The sequence below is a fragment of the Pocillopora verrucosa genome, chromosome 2 (assembly GCF_036669915.1).
Source record: "Pocillopora verrucosa isolate sample1 chromosome 2, ASM3666991v2, whole genome shotgun sequence".
Taxonomy (NCBI): Eukaryota; Metazoa; Cnidaria; class Anthozoa; order Scleractinia; family Pocilloporidae; genus Pocillopora; species Pocillopora verrucosa.
Window position 1 is genome coordinate 13,123,859 of NC_089313.1, and position 18,215 is coordinate 13,142,073.

Sequence of the window (18,215 nt, forward strand, 5' to 3'; positions counted from 1 at the left end):
TACATGAGCTAGCTCTTCAATTTTCAGTATAATCAGTTTTTGTCATCAACTGCAAGCTAGGGACTATAGACTTAACAAAGAATATAAAACAAAGATTTTGTCAATAAGTGTTTTGGTATGAAACATGAAACATTTATCAAAATGGGTGGTACACAGTAAGCATTTGCATTTGGACATGAAAGGTGTAAATTTTTTTCTGGAAGATTGATATTACTCATTTGATCATAATTATTACAATTTTCCCAAATGTTATTGGTGCATAAGCGCTTTATTTTTCATTAATTATTCTGTAGATTTGTAATTAGACAATGTGATCTGACAGTTGGCTGTAATTGGACACCTGTGATCGGACAATAAAGGCAGCCAATCATACCAAGTCCATTTAGTCAAATCCACCAATCACAAAATTGATAGCAAGAACCATAGCAACAATCACTTATCCTAAAAGAACAGGGAATTTAGAAAATTGAGGAATTTCTTACTTTAGATCATGGCTTTACTGGAGATATTTTCTTAAATAAATGTGTTTTTTTTTTTAAATTTTACTGGTTATGACTACTTGGTAACTGGACTTCACTTCATCCAATTTGTAATCACTGGTATGATTACAGACTGAATTAGACTCCACTTGGTCCTATTGCCATTATTTCTTGAAAAGTATTTTGAGGTGTTATGAAATAAGTTAGATACAACAAGTGTCTAGGCTTTTGGTCAAAAACTTATCATTTTTTAAAATGGGAAACCCATTAAGAATTGAATTTTTCTTTATAAAAGCAATATACCATAATTTTTATTGGTTTACCTGTGTAACAGTCTACTTCCTGCACCTCAAGCAACTCTTTCACTCCTCTCATGCTCTCAAAATGTTCTGCATGCTTTATATCCCCATTAACTCATACTGATGTATAAACCAATTGTTAATACTATTGATAATAATAATAATAATAATAATAATAATAATAAAAATGATGCTGATAATGGGAGTGAAGCAGTGGACATTTTTTGTATGAATATATGAAAATGATAACAGTCTTTATTACACCCATTTTGAATCACTGGTGGCCCCTGTAATCTGATTGGCTCTAATTGGTGCGATTTATTCGTGAATCGCACTATTTTTTGCTTTAAATTGCATCTTTTTTCCCAGCCAATGAGGAGGCTACACTAAAAACAAAACAATCAATCAGATTTCAAGACTTGTTTAAAGTAACCAATCAAATTGCAGGAAAATGAAAAACAACAAGTGTCATGTGGCAAATTTTGCATTTATTGTTTCCAAACTCTTATTTTTTTTCCCCAAAAAAATGGATGAATTTAATTTCAAACCAGCTTAGTACTGCATCAATAAAATATTTGAACTAACCAAGTCCTGTATTTGGGCGATTTAAAAATGGATGTAATAAAGTGGTAATTGAACCTCGTGTCGTGCAATTTTGGTCTGAAATCATACTTGTGATTTCAAATCAAACTCGCGCTGCATGCTCGTTCAATTTTCAAATCACACATATGATTTCAGCCCAAATTGCACTCCACTCAGTTCAATTACCATTATTACTTAGATTTTCTGTCTCTTTTTGGTTAGGTGTTTAAGAGTGATGATCCCCTTGACAGTAAAGATTTTAACCCAGTCGATTATATAAACTCAATTTTTCCAACTGAACAGGTTTGTTATTGCTGTCTTTAACGTCTTAGATAGATGTTCAGTGTAGTTTCTTTAATAGTGATGATTCTTTACAGTTCATTAAGGTCCAGGTAAATCTGGAAAGTCCTGGAAAAAGACAAAGGGTTTTGGAAAGTCCTGGAAATCTGCATTAATCAAGCGATTATGTTTTCAGAATTTACATCACATGAAATGTATGTAGACTGTTTGGAGAATTTATTTCAAAATCTTGGCAGTGAAAGGGTTTAAGGTGAAATTTGGATTCTTGGAAGTGCTGGAAATGTCCTCAAAATTTGTTTCTGAAAAAGGGTATACATGTAGTGTTAATCAAGTTTTGTGTAGTATTAATTTTATTTTTCATTCTAGTCCCTTGCCAATATAGATGATGTTGTTAATAAGATGAGACTAAGAATCAGGTAGGGCCACATGAAAAGCTCAGGGTACTTTTTGATGTTTATTATTTCCAAATGCTGCACAAACTTTCTTATATTTTGTATTGTTGTGGATTTGGTTTGGTTTAAGGAACATGACTCTGAAATTTTATTCATTGATGTGGGTTGTTGATTGGTTTGGATTCAATAAGATACATACCATCTAACCCTTTCACTCCCATGAATGAGTGAATTTCTACATAGCTGCCAGTCACAAGTTGCAAAATTGGTGACTAGCATCGGAAATTTGGCAGCCACAGTTTGTTTCCTTGTGAAGGGGTCAACCAGACTTGTTGCAACTTGGAATGCTAATGCTATTCACAATGTTCTTGTGTATAGAGAGTTAATGTAATGATTTTGTCTACTGTAATTGGTAAGTTTATGAATATGACTTTGTGATTATCAGGGGTCTTGATGAAGAAATTAGAACAGTTGTCCGAGGACAGACTAACATTGGCCATGAAGGAAGACAAGTAAGAAACAGTAATATTTAGATCTGCAGATGATATTAATCAACCAAGATTCCTTATATGATCTGATTGGTTTGAATTGTGTTGGTAAATGGTATATGTGCCAGTCAATTCAAAGTTGCTTATTGACTTGAAAGTTTCTCTGAATTCGCCTAACAATTTCTCAAATGTTTTTTAATGCCTCAAAACTAGACTTAGCCTTCATCCTCCAAGCTCTTCAGAACCAAATATTGAAAATAAAGGATTAAATTTAGAGCACCTTCCTCGTACTTTTGAGCAGTGCCATATTTTGTAAATTTACCAACCCTTGAAGGTGTTACATGGTAAGAAAGTGACTAGGGTCTAATTTTTCATTGAGGGCTCACATCTGAACCAAACATTAGGCTCATGAGAATGAAAGACTTGATCACAAAGAGAGAGTTAAAGGAATAGAATCTTTGTAGTTATGTAGCTCTTTTGTTACACACCTGAGAGGCTGGGTGGTTATGCAAAACAGTTTGTGAATAATTTGCCTTTGGCTTGCTATGGAAGAGCTTTTTTTTTTTACCTTATGGATATCCCATGTAGATAATAGGGACTTTAAGCAGTTGGGAGAGCAACGTCAAGGAAGATGTTGATCAAGGAGATGAATTTATATTTTTACATGTAGTTAGAATTTCGCAAATGGCTAAACATATTTGCTGTCTCGTACAACACTACACCTCTTTTTTTCAAAATGGAATTTTAAATAATTTGCGGTCTGGGGCTTCCGTTCTCAGACAGTGCAAATTTTGTATTATAATTGTTTTGTAGAGGACAGCTGGTAAATATAAAAAGTTTTAAAATGCAAATGCTAAGCTATTGTTGTGCTCGCTATATCTTTTCTTTTGCCACATCCTTGGTGCTGTTGTCGTTGATTTGCTTAAGTTCTCTTATCACAGATGAGAATGAGGTATTACTGAGTAAAGCTGTGTATTATCAAAAGAGTACACTCATTTCTCTATGCTACTGATGCTGTGTAAATCAACCATCCTTTAAAAGGTATAAATGCGAAAGAAAGCGAAATGGTCATCAATTATGCCATGTGATTGGTGGCATAAAGTCATTTAGTTGACTTCATCAAAATTACATGTGGAAGATCGTCAGAGTAGTTCAGAATGTTTTGTCCTTGCATATGATAATTATTAGAGAACACAATTTGCTTACAGCTGAGTGATTTCCACAAATTAATGTGTCCTTTACTGTTACATATTTTTGTGGGAACTCAACTTGGCAAAAATGGAATGAACATGTTTTGTGGCAATTTATATTTGCGATTTGGCTACGAATGTGTCTTAAAAGGAACTAAATTGTGTGAAAATTGTCAAAACACTGATCTGCATTAACAGACAGGTAGTCTCAAAATGACCACAATGGATATGAATTTTCCATAACAATAATTTCCAATGACAGTGAACAAAACCGTATCATTATTATTATACTGATAGGAAAGGATTGTTTGAAAACTAGGCATGGTGTATCTTACAAGAACTGCAGCAAGATGTTGAGTTTAATTTAGAGGAAGGATTTAGAAGCTGAAATTGAAATTTAAAAAAGACATGGACAAGATGATGATGTAATAAACTGATATTGACATTGGTTAAAGAATCAAACAGCAGGGAGCAAACTTTGTATGATTATTTTTTTTGCGAAAACCTTTTACGTGGGTCTTTAATGTCATGATTTTGACAACTGCAAAAATTAAGTCCTGTGAAAATAAAGTAACAATAAGGTATTCGAAGATGAATTGAAGCCGCTCCACAAATTTTTCAACTTTTTACTTGCTTGGATTTGGAGTCCTCTTTTTAACAATAAAGCTGCCAATTTACTCGAATTATGCATATCAGTCGCTGAAGCCGTTCAAAATGCCAACCACATTTGTAATTGCATGACATAACTCACACCCCTTAATTACTTGTTCAGCAACCTTTGACAGGATATTTTTTTTCTTATACCAGGCACTTGATGAAGCTCAACAAGCAATTCAACAGTTGTTTGCAAAAATAATCGACATCAAAGAAAAAGCTGATAAATCAGAACAAATGGTGAGCTGATCATTATCTTCCTCCACCTCCCCCTCCGCCCCTGCATATCATATTATACATTGTAGTGCCAGATGGAGTGATTTCCACTTTGCCAGCCAAGTCTTTGTATTGTATTCTTGTGCGAGTACTATTTGGTTCAGTTAGAGACAAATACGTGTAACAAGTGTAGAGTAAAGAACTTAGGAGAATTGGTTGTTCTGTTGAAGAACAGCTGCAGTATTTACTCTATGTTGGTGTTTTACTATTTAATTGTACAAGAGTCTTATTAAAGAATCAAAAGAAGAGAGACTGATGTTAATTTTGTTAGTATGGTATCTTATCCTTTGTTGTATCTATCACAACCTAAATTTCCAAGTTAGTAAGCAAGTAAAACTTTATTTAGACAGGGTAGCCCATTCAGCTCAAAGGCTGGTATTCGTAGGAGCCTTGTATCAAAATACAAATATGATTACATCATATTAAAACTAACAATACATTTAAAATTTAATTTCTATCAAGTTACTAGAAGGATATCTAAAAATTGAAAATGCATAAAAGGCTGTTTTGCTCGGTGTGTCAATGTCGTTTAACTAAAGCAAAAACCAAACTTGGCATTATAAATTTGTATTTCATTGTCTTTGTGTTCATGTTCCTATCCCTGAATGCTATCATTGATGATACTTTAAAAATGCACATAGCTACAACTTTGCCATAAAATGACTGTTTTTTAGGTGAAAGAAATCACAAGAGATATCAAGCAGCTGGATCATGCAAAGCGACATTTGACAAGCTCCATTACTACTCTTAATCATCTCCATATGCTTGTTGGTGGAGTTGACTCTCTTGTGTAAGTTAATTGATTTGATCAAACTTACACAGGATATAATTTGTCAGTAGCTGGTTGGTTCCTCCTGGAATACTTTGTATCATCTCAAGTTTTCCAGATTTGACAGATTGTCCTCAATCCCAAAAATAAAATGCTGCAAAGATTTAACACTTTCAGTTCTGCATACAGCTTCCTGTGTCTGTGTCAGCAGGTCAAGAGAGAATTTACATCTATTTTAGGGAGAAGGTTACTTGTAAAGAAATGTTCAGCAGGACATTAATGAAATAAAAACCAAACCCTTTAGAAATTTGTACTGCTGTCTACTATTGTTATGATGTTTCTTCAGAGAATTTATTATTGGATCAACTGGTACTCCCCTTATTGATATTTTTTTCAGTTCTTACTGCTTGTCTGCTTGATATTGTATAGTTCTTGAAAGGAGAAATTCTGTCTTGGTCACTCATGGGAGTTTAAGGGTTAAGGTGGAAATTTAGCAATTTAGCAACTTACCACGCCAAGATTTATGTGGGTTAAAAATTCTGATGTATGGAGTTCAGCATGGAAACAAGGCTCATGCAGGAAAGCCTTTATAACTTCAGAAAATCTACTACCTTGTTTAGTTTGGATGATTTATACTGTAAGGTCCATGTGACATTATTAAGTTGGAAGAGGAAGTTTATAGTAGTTTTTTATATCCTAGGACTTTGACCAGAAAGAGACAGTATGGAGAGGTAGCCAATCTGTTACAAGGAGTTGTCAATGTTTTGGAACATTTCAAAAAGTACTTTGGGATTGCACAAATACGGGAACTGGCAGACAAGTAAGTGAGAGACAAAGAGAAAACGTTGCTACAGATGGTTGGTTGCAAGTACCTTGAGAGATTGCATTTTCCCAACATAGAATTTACTTTTAATATATTATGAAAAAACAAAATGTTGTGAATGGTGGTCTCATATATGCATCTGTCCTCATAATGAATCATAAGTAAAACTATTCAAAATGCATCTATAATTCAGCTTATTATCTAATATAGTATGAATTTCAGATCATTTATTTTAATTTAAACTGTTTTGATGTGATTCCCCTGTTGCAATAGGTACATCATCATAATCCTTAAACGAAGGAAATGCTGTAGTATGAAATTATTTTGACCTGAATTAAATTCAAACTTACTGTTACATGTTATGTGTTTTAGTTTAAAGTGTTTCCAGGCTGAATTGATCGCAAAATAGTTTCATTTAACATTATTTTTCTTTGTTTAGGGACCAAGGTAATTTGGTAATGAAACAAAAGAATAATGTTGAATCAGACAGGAAAAAATACTGTATTATTTTGACCAGACATTTGTTTAGGTTTACAACATATCTGTCAGTGCATACTCAATCGTAGTACCAATGCATCAAACTCCCATGGCAAATAATGGGTTTGTGGACCTTTTGTGATCTTTCTAATTGTGTAACTCTTAAATGTTAGGGTGAAAAAAATACAAAGTGAACTTGGTACTCAGATATTGGCAGATTTTGAAGAGGTCTTATCTGTGAAAGGGATTAAGGTATGTTTATTAACTTTTCAGTAATGTGTAACATCAGAATTTTGTTCCATTCCCTTTCTATGTCAAAAATATATCATTACTGCTTTTAATTCTCACAAGTGGTTATTCCTAGTAACTTCTTCGTATACATGTGGCATCAGTTTCATTTATAAATTAAAACAGGTGTGACAAATTGACAAAGGGACAAATAGAACTTCACACGTCTAGTGTTATTAAAGTTATGTTGGATGAACAAGTCTGTAGTCAAAAAATTCATTTTTTGATGGGCATTGGAACCAAACCAGGCAGATACTGGTGTGGTATTTGTACTGCATTAATAAGTAACTGCTATAGTTGATAAGCATTTTAGTACACCTGAACAAATTTTTCAATTGTAATTGTCGGCAGCCGCCATCAGGACCTAATTCACAATTAGCTGAGGCTTGTCAAGTGGTAAATGTATTGGATCCTAAAGTAAAGTAAGTGGCCTTTTTTTTAAAATATAATCAAAACTATAACAAAATTTTAGAATGTTCACCTGCTCAATTTGAGCACTAATAGGAAAGTGAATGCACCATGCTTGTAAGTAGACAGAGTAATAGGACAGAAAACATGTCATGCCTTTGTAAGTGGACAGTACATGTCATGTGCACACTCTGCTGCCAGGCATTTTGCCGAGTTAACTGTTGTTGTTTTTTTATGAAAATGTGCAACCAATGTCTAGTTTCTTCCTCAAATTTTGTCAAAGTTTTGATTGATCGGTAACGGGACTTGGTGTCGCCCAGTTCTGTCAGTGTAATCATACTCATAATTAACAAAAAGGACTCCAGTTTTGTGGTCGTTTGATTTTTTTAAACACTCTTGTGATTACAGACCAAATTGGACACCACAAAGTCCTATTACCATTATTAATTGAAAATATTTCTGATGAAAAATCATTTAAGTTTTCTTGTTGGTAAAATTTAAAAAATGAAATTGAAATAAAAAATTGAACAGTTAAATAGAAAAAAATAAAGAAGGAGTTCTTTATGATTGCCTGTCTGCAGAAGAGTGCAGAATCAGAAGTTTTGTTGTTTTAAAAAATTAAACACTGATCATTACCTTCATACATTATGTGAAAAGAAAACAAATGCTTATTTAAGTGAGCAGGGTTTTGGTGAAAACTTACGAGGTAGCTGCCATTTTTGTTTCTAGATATTTTGATAATCCTAGTTCACTTTTGATTATATTGTGACATCCGATTGACTTTATTATTAATCACTTCACAGGAATGAGTTGCTCTCCTGGTTTGTCAAACTCCAATTAGCAGAGTATCAACAGCTTTTCAATGAGTCATTTGAGGTACATAGTAGCAGCTTTAGGTTTTATTTTGGTAACTTCCAGGAGTGATTAGCATGTAACTTCTCTCTATAATAGTCATACATTATTAAGCAAGGTATGAGAATACTTAAAATTATCAGGTGCATTTGTTATCTTGAATATAACACCAAACCTTTATAACTAATCAACAAAGGAATGTGCAGCAGCTAGAGAGAAGAATTAACAGTCAGATCTTGGGAGTTAAGGGGTTAAAATGAAAATGAGAATCCCATGTTGACTTTTGTTAGTCAGCCCTTGGTGTTTTTAGAATATGTGTTCATTTGCATTTGAATTTACTTTACAACTCATTGAACTGAAATTATCCTCTGACCTATTCTCATGTTTTTGTTTCTGCACCCAGGTTTCTTGGCTTGATAAAATTGACCGCCGGTATTCCTGGTTGAAGAGAGCTCTTGTGAAGTTTGATGAAGACTTTCAAGGGACATTTCCGCTTGAATGGCATGTGGAGGAGAGAATCAGTGAAGAATTTTGTAAAATAACCAAGTATGACTGAACAAACATTACATTATCCCACCCTTAGTGATAGAGCACATTTCAATTGAGTTTTGGAAAACTGAAACCAAGACATGTGGCCAATCACATGTAAGGAAAATAATATTAAAATGAGCTAATGAGAGTTGAGGTAAAGGTAATTATAAACAGACTGGTCAAACATGTGTAACAAAGTCAGGATTGGTTTTGGTATTGAATGTGTTTGTTTGGGAGGATGGTGCAAGTTTTATGGACTAACCACAGAGCAAAGTAAGGCAAGACCATTGTAAGCCTTGATTACTTCCCATGCCCTATGGAAAATTGTTCCAAAGTTTAAATTAATTGTGTGTGGATGTATCATTAACTTATTCCTCTACAGTAAAATTATTTTAGGGATATAAGAAAATCTGCACTTTTTCACCGACAGGCATCTTTGGAAAAGTTCTTTATTTAAAAATGTGTGTCATCTCTTAATGAAATTTTTTACTCCAAATTTTTTAAGGAATGTGTTACTTTATAAAGGTAATGCTACAAAAGCTCTCTTAATGCAAAAAAAATACTGATTCATTACACTTCAGTGTTATATTTTATAGGTCACAGAATGATAACCATGAATTGTGTGTAATTACCAGTAGATAGTAATATCCTCATCAAATTGTTAGATTTATAAAGAACGAGATATCTTGAATGGTAGTGGTTTATTGCTATGGTGTATATATTTGAGAAGAAGTAAGTTTTTTACTTTGATGTACTTTGTTGACCCACAGAAAAGATTTGTCAAAAATTATGACAGCAAGAGTTCAAGAACTTGATGTCAAGCTGCTTTTGTTTGCCATCCAAAGAACAACAACCTTTGAAAGTTTATTGGCTCAGAGGTTTGTTCAGCATGGCTATGAGGTAACAAAATTTACTGCCATTGACACTGTTGAACAGTTTTATTTTTGGTTTAATGCATTGTACTTGATTCATTTCTCCTTTGTGATTGCTACGTTTTTGCTTCCCTGTCACAAATATGTGATATCTTCCTTTTTAAGTGTAAATTTACCATCTTTCTTAATTTATAAAAGACAAGAAAAAATGTATGAAGAGTTTGTTCATAGGATGCAGGTTGCAGGTTGTTTTTCGCATGTTAACCTAGGATATATTTGGCCAGAGGAATTCACTGTGGCCTAGTTGGTCTAAAGTTAAACCACAAATTAAATCAGATGTGACTGATTTTCGAAAGCAATGATGCTAACAACCACATTATCAGCTGATGTTTGCATAGAAACTTGGTATTTACTCCAAGAGACTTTGAGTGAGAGAAAGGTGTTAGATAAGGAATTGACTGCAAATGCTTTTTTACATTGTATGAACCAACAATAAACTTTATGGAGGTTTTTTTTTCCTATTTTACAGTCTCTTCTCCATTTTGTTTTTTAGGAGAAAGGAGAATCAAAGGAGAAAGGAGACAAGGTTTGTATCATGATTCCAAAATGGTATATAAATTATGTAGGTGTTGATGTGACATTTGAGCAACTCATAAATTTCTAAGATGGTACACGATTTATTTACAAGTTAGCCAAGCAGCCTGTGACTGGTTTTCCTTTATTCTGGAGCAAGAATTGTCAGTGAACTAAGTACTATAACTAGCTGCTGAAAATTCCAAAATCTGCCTAAATTTGTTCCTTTTTGACCATTTTCCCTCGAGAATCATTTTCAAATGATTAGAGAATATTTTTTTGGTGGCAAATCATTGTGAGTTGTGTCTTGACAATAACAAAAACCTACATAGTTTTTACACAGAAAGTCCTTGGTGTCCAGAATTGTTCCCCTGAATTAGTTAGCCAGAGATTTTTCAGTTCTAGCAATTGGAGATCACTGAAATGTGCTCTTTGTTCATTCATTAAAGAATCCTTGTTGTTTGCCTTTCAGACAAATTAAGTGCCCACGTAATCAGACTGCAGCTAAATGCAAAGATTGAAAAAAATGTTGTATTCTGTACTTTTTTCCTCTTTCAGCCAAAACAGTCCAAGTTCTTAGGAATTATCTCAAGATGTTTTGAGCCACATCTTCATATTTATATAGAATCACAAGACAAGTAAGATTGTTAAGATTATTGTATGGGAAAATCTTCAGTCACTAGTTTCGACAAGCCTTGGAAACCTTCCTTGTCTTAACTGTCGTCCATTCATAAAGGGTTTGAAAATAAGGATTATTAAACACAAAGCCAAAATGATCACAATGGCCAGTTAGGACAAAGGAAACGATCGACGGAGCTTAGGAGAACTCAACGTGACAAGCTAACTGGTTGGGCAGCAGCGCAGGAAAACGCCGCCTGACAAAAGCGTAATTGGTGTAGGTTTTAGATGGTACTGACTACATTTTAGACTTGAAGAACTGAACACTACTCTCATTCCTCAACAGAAACCTATCAGAATTGATGGACAGGTTTGTTCAAGATTTCAAGTCTCAGGGAATCCCCATGGTAGAAGGTGATGGAAGTAATGTCGTATTTCCCAGCGCTGGTGAACTATTTGTGTTCTACAAAAAGTGCATGGTACAGTGCTCACAGCTGAGCACCGGGCCCCCGCTGCTCTCGCTCACTGCGGCATTCCAGAAGTTTCTCAGAGAGTATGCTACCAGAGTACTCAATAACCATCTACCTGTAAAGTGAGTGTTGTTCTGGGTTGTCAAAGTTAAAACTTTTATTATTTGATATATTTTGGTGTAGTAGCTTTGGAAAAAAGGGAAGACCAACGCATTTAGCAAGGTGTCTTCGGAGTTACATGTATTATGGTATATAATTTTATTGACGGAAATGGTTGCATTTTTAAATGTTATATGTTGATTTTAAGCACAAATGGCTCAATTACACCAAAAGAAATTCATGAATTTCAGTGATTGATTTAGAAAAGCTAATCGTTGAAGTTTAATTGGCTGTTGTAGGTTCAAACTGGCTGATTTCACTTGTCCGATTACCAGCATCTTGCAATCGTTTATAAAACCTTCAAAATTAACCTCAAACGTGAAAAGATAAAGCAATTTTATGTCGAAAGTAACGTGTCTTTGCATAAGTATTGATGTACTGACTCTGCTACTTTTAGTGATCTGGTCACTCGTTTTTTCAGTTCTTATTGGTTCTTTGTGAAATCTACTTTTACTGTGCTTGTTTGTTGTTATAACGTTTGCTTTGTGTTATGATACTCGATCGCAGAGTAATCTTAGTTAAAAAAAAAAATAAAAAGTGTTTCTTATAATAAATGCTCTTTGCTTTCCCTCCTTAGGAGCACAGGTGGCTTGGCTAGCATCTTGAAGGATTCTGGTGAAGTGAAATTCAGCAAAGAAGAGCAAAGTTTGACTTGTTGTATTCTTTGTACAGCTGATTATTGTCTGGAAACAACTCAACAGGTGAAATTCTGTCTCTATTTTAGATAATACCGCGACTATCCCCAGATACTCCAAGGGTTCATCTTCATTAAATATTTTTCAGCTTTAAAAAGTCACTTTCTCTTTCTTAACTACTCTGCTCTCCTGTCTTAAATGGGTGACTAGTACCTGCATTGTATCGTAGATTTTGTAGAGCTGAGGTGTTTTATACTTCTCCAAGATTCAGTTTGGTTTTTCATCTCATCGGTTGTGTAAAGGGCGAGTACTTACCTTTCAGTAGCAACAACTTTCGGCCAGGGTGTAAACTCAAAGCCTTCTCGGATTCTTTCAACACCATCTAGTACTTGATTCAAATGCATTTTCCATTCTCTATAGTTAGAGGAGAAGTTAAAGGAGAAAGTTGATCCTGAATTGGCGGAGAAAATTGACCTCAATGGGGAACAAGATGTATTCCATAGGTTAGTGGCCTAAAATTTTTACACCTGATTTTCAGACCTGTTTGAATTGTTCATTTTCACAAATCTAAATTGCTCTCGAACCAAGTAGCACATCGTCCGAATAACTTGGACGTAATGGTAACCGTCAATTGCCTGAATGCGATGTAATGAATCCACAAGACGAACACTGTACTTTTGTGTTAGAAAATTGGGGGTGGAAGACACTTCAAGCCACTTCCTTTCATCTTTCTGATGTACTGTTACTGACTTTTTGCGCGCTCTTTGTTGCGCGAAAAGAAAGAGGTTGAATACTGCTTGAGGAAAAGGGGTTTAAAGTAACTTCATTTCTTGAAAACACAGCAATCAATAAGCCTTGTGAAGTTTTTTGGCAATGTTCAAACCAATCCAAAAGAACATACAGCGGAAAGTAAATTTGTTTGGTTTTTGCAATCCTTGTTTTTTTTGTTATGAGACTCGAGGATTTGAGTTACCACTCGAAGTTGATTTGTGCAAGGGTCAACATGAGAGTAGAATGTCATATTTGACAGCAGTTTTATTGTACTAAAGTACCTTCATCAGTAAGTGTTTACGGAAGATTCTGAATATCCGACGGCCTCTGGGTTCCAGAAAAAGAGGCCGTCCAAAGCAGTCTTGAAGGAGCGCACCGTCCAAGACGAAAAAAATCACTTACACATACAATCACTTGAGGAACAGCCGAAAACAGATTCCTTTGGAGATCCACGATCCACGCCCTATGCTCCCCAGCAGCAGCGAGGATGGTCTAATCTCTTATTGTACTTAGGGCCTGTTTCTATACCACACTCCTCCAAACCTTTTGCATCTCAACCAAGTATCGATCCACAGTGTTCTTTTTAACAACTGTGTAGCTGTTGGATCGTATCCTTCACTGCTTTTCTCACTTCTCTGATCTTCCAGCAGTACAGGATCGGGTTTAGAGTTGAGTTTAAGTGGACTAGAGCGGACGAAACCAAATAGCACGCTAAAGTGTTTATTTTCATTCCAGCCACAATGCCATAAGGGGCATAGCAGGCAAGTAACGCTAGCTGCACCCACAAAATGCTGGACACTGTTTTTCTGTACCTTGCTATGTTCACTGCAAATCCTACTACGTATGGTTGTCCATGGGTGGAGTCCTTCTGTATTTGAGTTTGATGCTTTCTTAGGGTCAGGTAAATTTTTGCATAAGAGGACATCGAAGTAATCAGTGAAAGCACTGTCATGACTGAGGTCACTTTGTTGAAGACATCCGCTTTCCACAACCCAATCATGGCAATTGTAGCCATCATAATCCAAATACAGGTTATGACAAAGCGAGCTCGCCTAAGTGTTACAAAAGTTCTGTATCTCAATCCCAACAACAGCGCAAGAAGTCTGTCCACACTTATCACAGTCGTTGTTAACAAAGATACTCCGCACAAAATTGTACTTGACGTCGCACAGATCTTACCAGTGTAATACGAAACATTCTCGTTCATCTCCATTGCATAAGACATGATAGACGTTGTATAGAGTGGCTGCACTATAAGGCCAACACAGAGGTCGGTAGCTGCCAGGCATCGAAAGAATAGTTTTGTTGGAGGATAGATGGACGACACTCGATAAAGAGCGCTGAGAATCACAACGTTACCGAAAGATGAAGCGATAGCGAGAAAAATACTCAAGCCCGCGAAAATTTCAACCAACTTTGCTTGAGATGCATTAATAGCATCGTTGAATGTTCTGGTAGTGTTTCCCTCTATATTAGAGTCTGCCATTGTTCATAGGAAGTAAACAAATTAGTTTTTCCGCTTTAAGGGCTAGAATTAATTCGTTATGCCATTGATAGACAACCTAATCTTTAGACATTTTTGCCTCTTTTTTTGTTTAATTAATAAAGTATTTTTAGTTGAAAGGTGATGGACATGTCATTTGCCAAAGACAGTTTGTTGTAATAGCTGTTGCGATTTTTAGTGAACTTTTTTTTAAATCGAACTATACAATAGCTATACAAGGGAATAGTTAATTTTAGGTCAATTTGTATAGTTTGCCAATTGTTAGTGCTCACTGCAAATTTACAAAACTGCGAATCTTTCCGTGCTGCCTAAATAATGGACACACGATAAACGAAAGTGATTACCAATCACCTTATGCTAAACTTTTTGAAACCTAAGATCAAATTTCAGAAGATGACTAACTAGTAATTTATACAATAAAAACTGCCAAATTCTTGTGCAAAAATACTTCGTGGCTGCTATGATACCGCGTTTCGTCGCGGCTATGAAGAGTAGATTTAACGACTGTCGGAAGTAGTTCATTTTTGCGGTATGACATCGTGACTCGTGACATAGCCTCCCTTAGTTATGCTTTTATGTTTGAACAAACATTATATTACTAAGACAAGTAATCTTAAGAAACGTCGCCATTGTAAACTATGGCAATATATTTTAAGTTGAAAAATAATTAAAGACGGAAGCTTGCGCAACAAAAGGAGATTATATTTTCACTCTTTTTACAGACGTTTGTTTGGCGATGTTGAAATATATTGTGTTGATAAATTTACACCGTTGTATCTGCTCATCAGTCACACACAACTGTTCATGCATGGTTGTATTTTAGTGTACTATTTTCTTGTTGGCAGTCGTGAAAAAATGTTGGAATTTTGGGGACGATATACTGCAGAAAAAACCGGAGACAAGCATCTCTCGTCGGGGATTAGAAATCAATATATGACCAAAATTATTTCGCAATCATTCTTAATATTTACACCGTAGGAAAGTATGTCGTCAACATACCGGAAGTGATTAAGTGTCGCGTTTCCAGTAATTTTCAAAGCGGGGGCAACTTTCGCGGGCATGTTGGGGGCGCAAAGTATGATTGGAAGGGAAAGTGTGAGAGATGAAGAGTGTTCTCGTCCGCCTTACCATCACCCCTATCTCCCCACTATAGAAACGCGGACGTTTTGGAGACGACTGGGCATGATTCAGAATGATTCGCCATTTTCTCATAAATTAATTTGTCCCAACTTGTTTATCGTCACGGTCTCTGCGAGTTTACATTTTTGGCAGCGTTGCTATTACGACGACAGCCGGCGTAAGGCCGGCGAGCGCGTTCATTTTTTGTGGAATAACTCGCGTCAGTAACTTGCCATAATGTGATACCAAACAAAGTAGAGAGGTTAATATACAAAACGCACAAAGCGCGGATAAACGGACACGAGGTGTTGCAAAGGTTGGTTGCAAAGGGCAACTCGTGCCTGCATTTTCCTCTATTACAGTTTCTGTGCGATATGTCAAATCGCAAAGTAAACATTTCCTTTCAAATTTACCGGTTTGCTTTGAGGTAAGTTCAAAAAATTTTCCTGATACTGGGGACTCAAAGTATCCAGGGTAGAATGTCATCTACACTTCGTCGTAAGTCGACCGGACGCAGCCTAAAGTTCGAGATCATGCGAAGTGTGTATCGCCTTCAGTTTGAAACTATACTGTATTGTTACGGTATAATTTAACCGACAGAAAAACGATCTTACAAAATCAACTACTTTATTGAACAGCGAGTAATGTTCTAAACAAGGAGCGACTCCTAAACGTAGTACAATACTCATCGTTAATAAACTTAATTAAGCCCAGCAAATTCTATATCCTAGCCCACCACCGACACAATCTCTCCGAAGTTCTTCGAAATAAGCGGACTTCCGCGGTGATTCTCTCTTGGTATAACTTTCAAAACATTCGTCGCTCCATTCACAAAATGTTGTGGAACATTCCAGAAGCTTACATAACAACTATTCTAGTATTATTACATAATAAATGTGTGACGAAATGAAATGTTGTAGAAAGTTCTACGGTATGCAAGTCAGCTTGACTCAGCAGACTGGAGATTTCTAGAAGCAAAAACAGTTCCAAATAACAGTATATTCACAGTATTTACCTCGCCACGTTTTTCGTTTATCTCTAATCATGAATAGTGTACACATCACCTATTCCCTATCCCTATTCTCTATGTGAAGTAATCTTTCCTCCTTCTTCCTTGTCTATTCCTATTATAAAATCTTCTTCTTTGCCATCCTCTTCCATTTCACTCTGTTTCTATCTTTGCGCCCATCGACTCGCATTTGTTTAACAACAGTACAGCTGCTTGAATATGTCCTTGACTGCATGTCGCACTTGTCTTATCCTCCAGCAGTAGAGGATCGGATTTAGAGATGAGTTAAAGTAAAGCAATGTTATTGTAGCTAACCAATCTACTCCGTTGTTTATTCCAATCCCAGATACAACCCCAAAAGGCAGGTAGCAGAAAACTAATGCCAATTGCACCCACACTATGCTAGACACTGTCTTTTTGTATTTGGCTACATTGAATGAGTTCCCTTCCCCGCTCGGTTTTGTTCCGGTAACATGGTTTTCAATTTGCCCTTGATGTTTTCGAAGTTTCGATTGAATCTTGGCGTATGAGACTATTGAAGCCACAAAACAAATTAGGATCGCCACAGAGGCTTGCTTAAAGGCAATTTCTCTTTTCCACACCCAAAGTGGTGCCGATAAAATCGAACTGGCCCAAAAACTGACAATAACAAGGCGAACTCGCTTTGATGATACAACATGTCTGTATCTTATCCCCAAATGCAGGGCTAACAGTCTGTCCACGCTTACAGCAGTTGAAGTCATGACAGATACCCCGCACAAAACCGCGCTTAGTACACCGCCAACTTTGAAAAATGTCACTGTTTTCCCACTCGACATAACGATTGTGGCATAGATGTAAATCGGTTGAACGATGATGCCCACACAAAGATCACTGACTGCCAGGCATCGGAAAAAGAGTTTCGTCGATGGAGCAATGGATAATACTCGGCAAAGAGCAATGATGACAAGAATGTTACCCAGGAAAGCGAAAGTCGCGAGAATGATATTCACGGCTGAAAACAAATCAACAATACCTTTTGGTAATGTTTGTAGCGCTTCAATTAGTCCGCTTTCGAACTTGTTGTCTTCAACTGAGTTCGACATTGTGTTAGATGATTATTCTAAGTTTTAGTTGGTGCAAGGAATTTCTTGATGTCGGTGATTGTTCGTGAAATCTTAATTTCCAAATTTCAGTGTTAAGCTAGTTGATGCACTGTTTGGTATCTAGGTTTTTTGGGGTCTATGTACTTGATGTTTCATGAATTCGTTTGTTTTCCCTACGAGATATCAGTCGACTGTTGGTGTGGTTTGATGAAAAAAAGGAAACACAAGTTATATGGGTATTAAATCATGTGATTCTATCGCGCATGCTCGGTGAGAGAACGAGCAAAGGTGCCCTTTAAATGGGCGACTGTATGTAACGTGCCGAAATTCCGTTTAAATAACGGTAAATGTTACCTTTTAACTGCTGGTTTCCGTGAGTATCGTGTAAGAACTCAAGGCTTAATTTCACAAGTATTGATTTTAAAACCGTGAAAAAAATGACAGGTTGTTGTTTGAACAGTGATGAGAAAAAACACCTGCTGGGAATTGAATGACTCTGTCAAATCATTCAGCTCCTTTTGTGCAGCATATCCAGTGGAAATTCTTAAGTAATCGCGCAATAAAAAATATGTTCTTGAATTGAAAATCAGAA

General features: G+C 35.9%; 2 protein-coding genes across 2 annotated transcripts in view; one reads left to right on the top strand and one right to left on the bottom strand.

Annotated features, from left to right (window-relative positions):
• Positions 1 to 18,215, top strand: part of LOC131768973 (vacuolar protein sorting-associated protein 53 homolog) — a 31,363-nt gene that overhangs the window by 1,036 nt on the left and 12,112 nt on the right. The window contains exons 2-17 of the mRNA XM_059084687.2: positions 1,583 to 1,663; positions 2,027 to 2,076; positions 2,498 to 2,564; positions 4,538 to 4,624; positions 5,335 to 5,450; positions 6,130 to 6,249; positions 6,903 to 6,981; positions 7,369 to 7,439; positions 8,229 to 8,301; positions 8,681 to 8,823; positions 9,579 to 9,708; positions 10,234 to 10,266; positions 10,812 to 10,891; positions 11,218 to 11,463; positions 12,078 to 12,201; positions 12,556 to 12,638. Coding sequence (XP_058940670.1) covers positions 1,583 to 1,663; positions 2,027 to 2,076; positions 2,498 to 2,564; positions 4,538 to 4,624; positions 5,335 to 5,450; positions 6,130 to 6,249; positions 6,903 to 6,981; positions 7,369 to 7,439; positions 8,229 to 8,301; positions 8,681 to 8,823; positions 9,579 to 9,708; positions 10,234 to 10,266; positions 10,812 to 10,891; positions 11,218 to 11,463; positions 12,078 to 12,201; positions 12,556 to 12,638 — 1,583 coding nt within the window. The remainder of the gene's footprint in view (positions 1 to 1,582; positions 1,664 to 2,026; positions 2,077 to 2,497; positions 2,565 to 4,537; positions 4,625 to 5,334; positions 5,451 to 6,129; positions 6,250 to 6,902; positions 6,982 to 7,368; positions 7,440 to 8,228; positions 8,302 to 8,680; positions 8,824 to 9,578; positions 9,709 to 10,233; positions 10,267 to 10,811; positions 10,892 to 11,217; positions 11,464 to 12,077; positions 12,202 to 12,555; positions 12,639 to 18,215) is intronic.
• Positions 13,432 to 14,455, bottom strand: LOC136279044 (adenosine receptor A1-like). The gene has a single exon (XM_066162407.1). It carries the CDS (start codon positions 14,390 to 14,392, stop codon positions 13,490 to 13,492), a length of 903 nt encoding a protein of 300 aa, XP_066018504.1. The 5' UTR covers positions 14,393 to 14,455; the 3' UTR covers positions 13,432 to 13,489.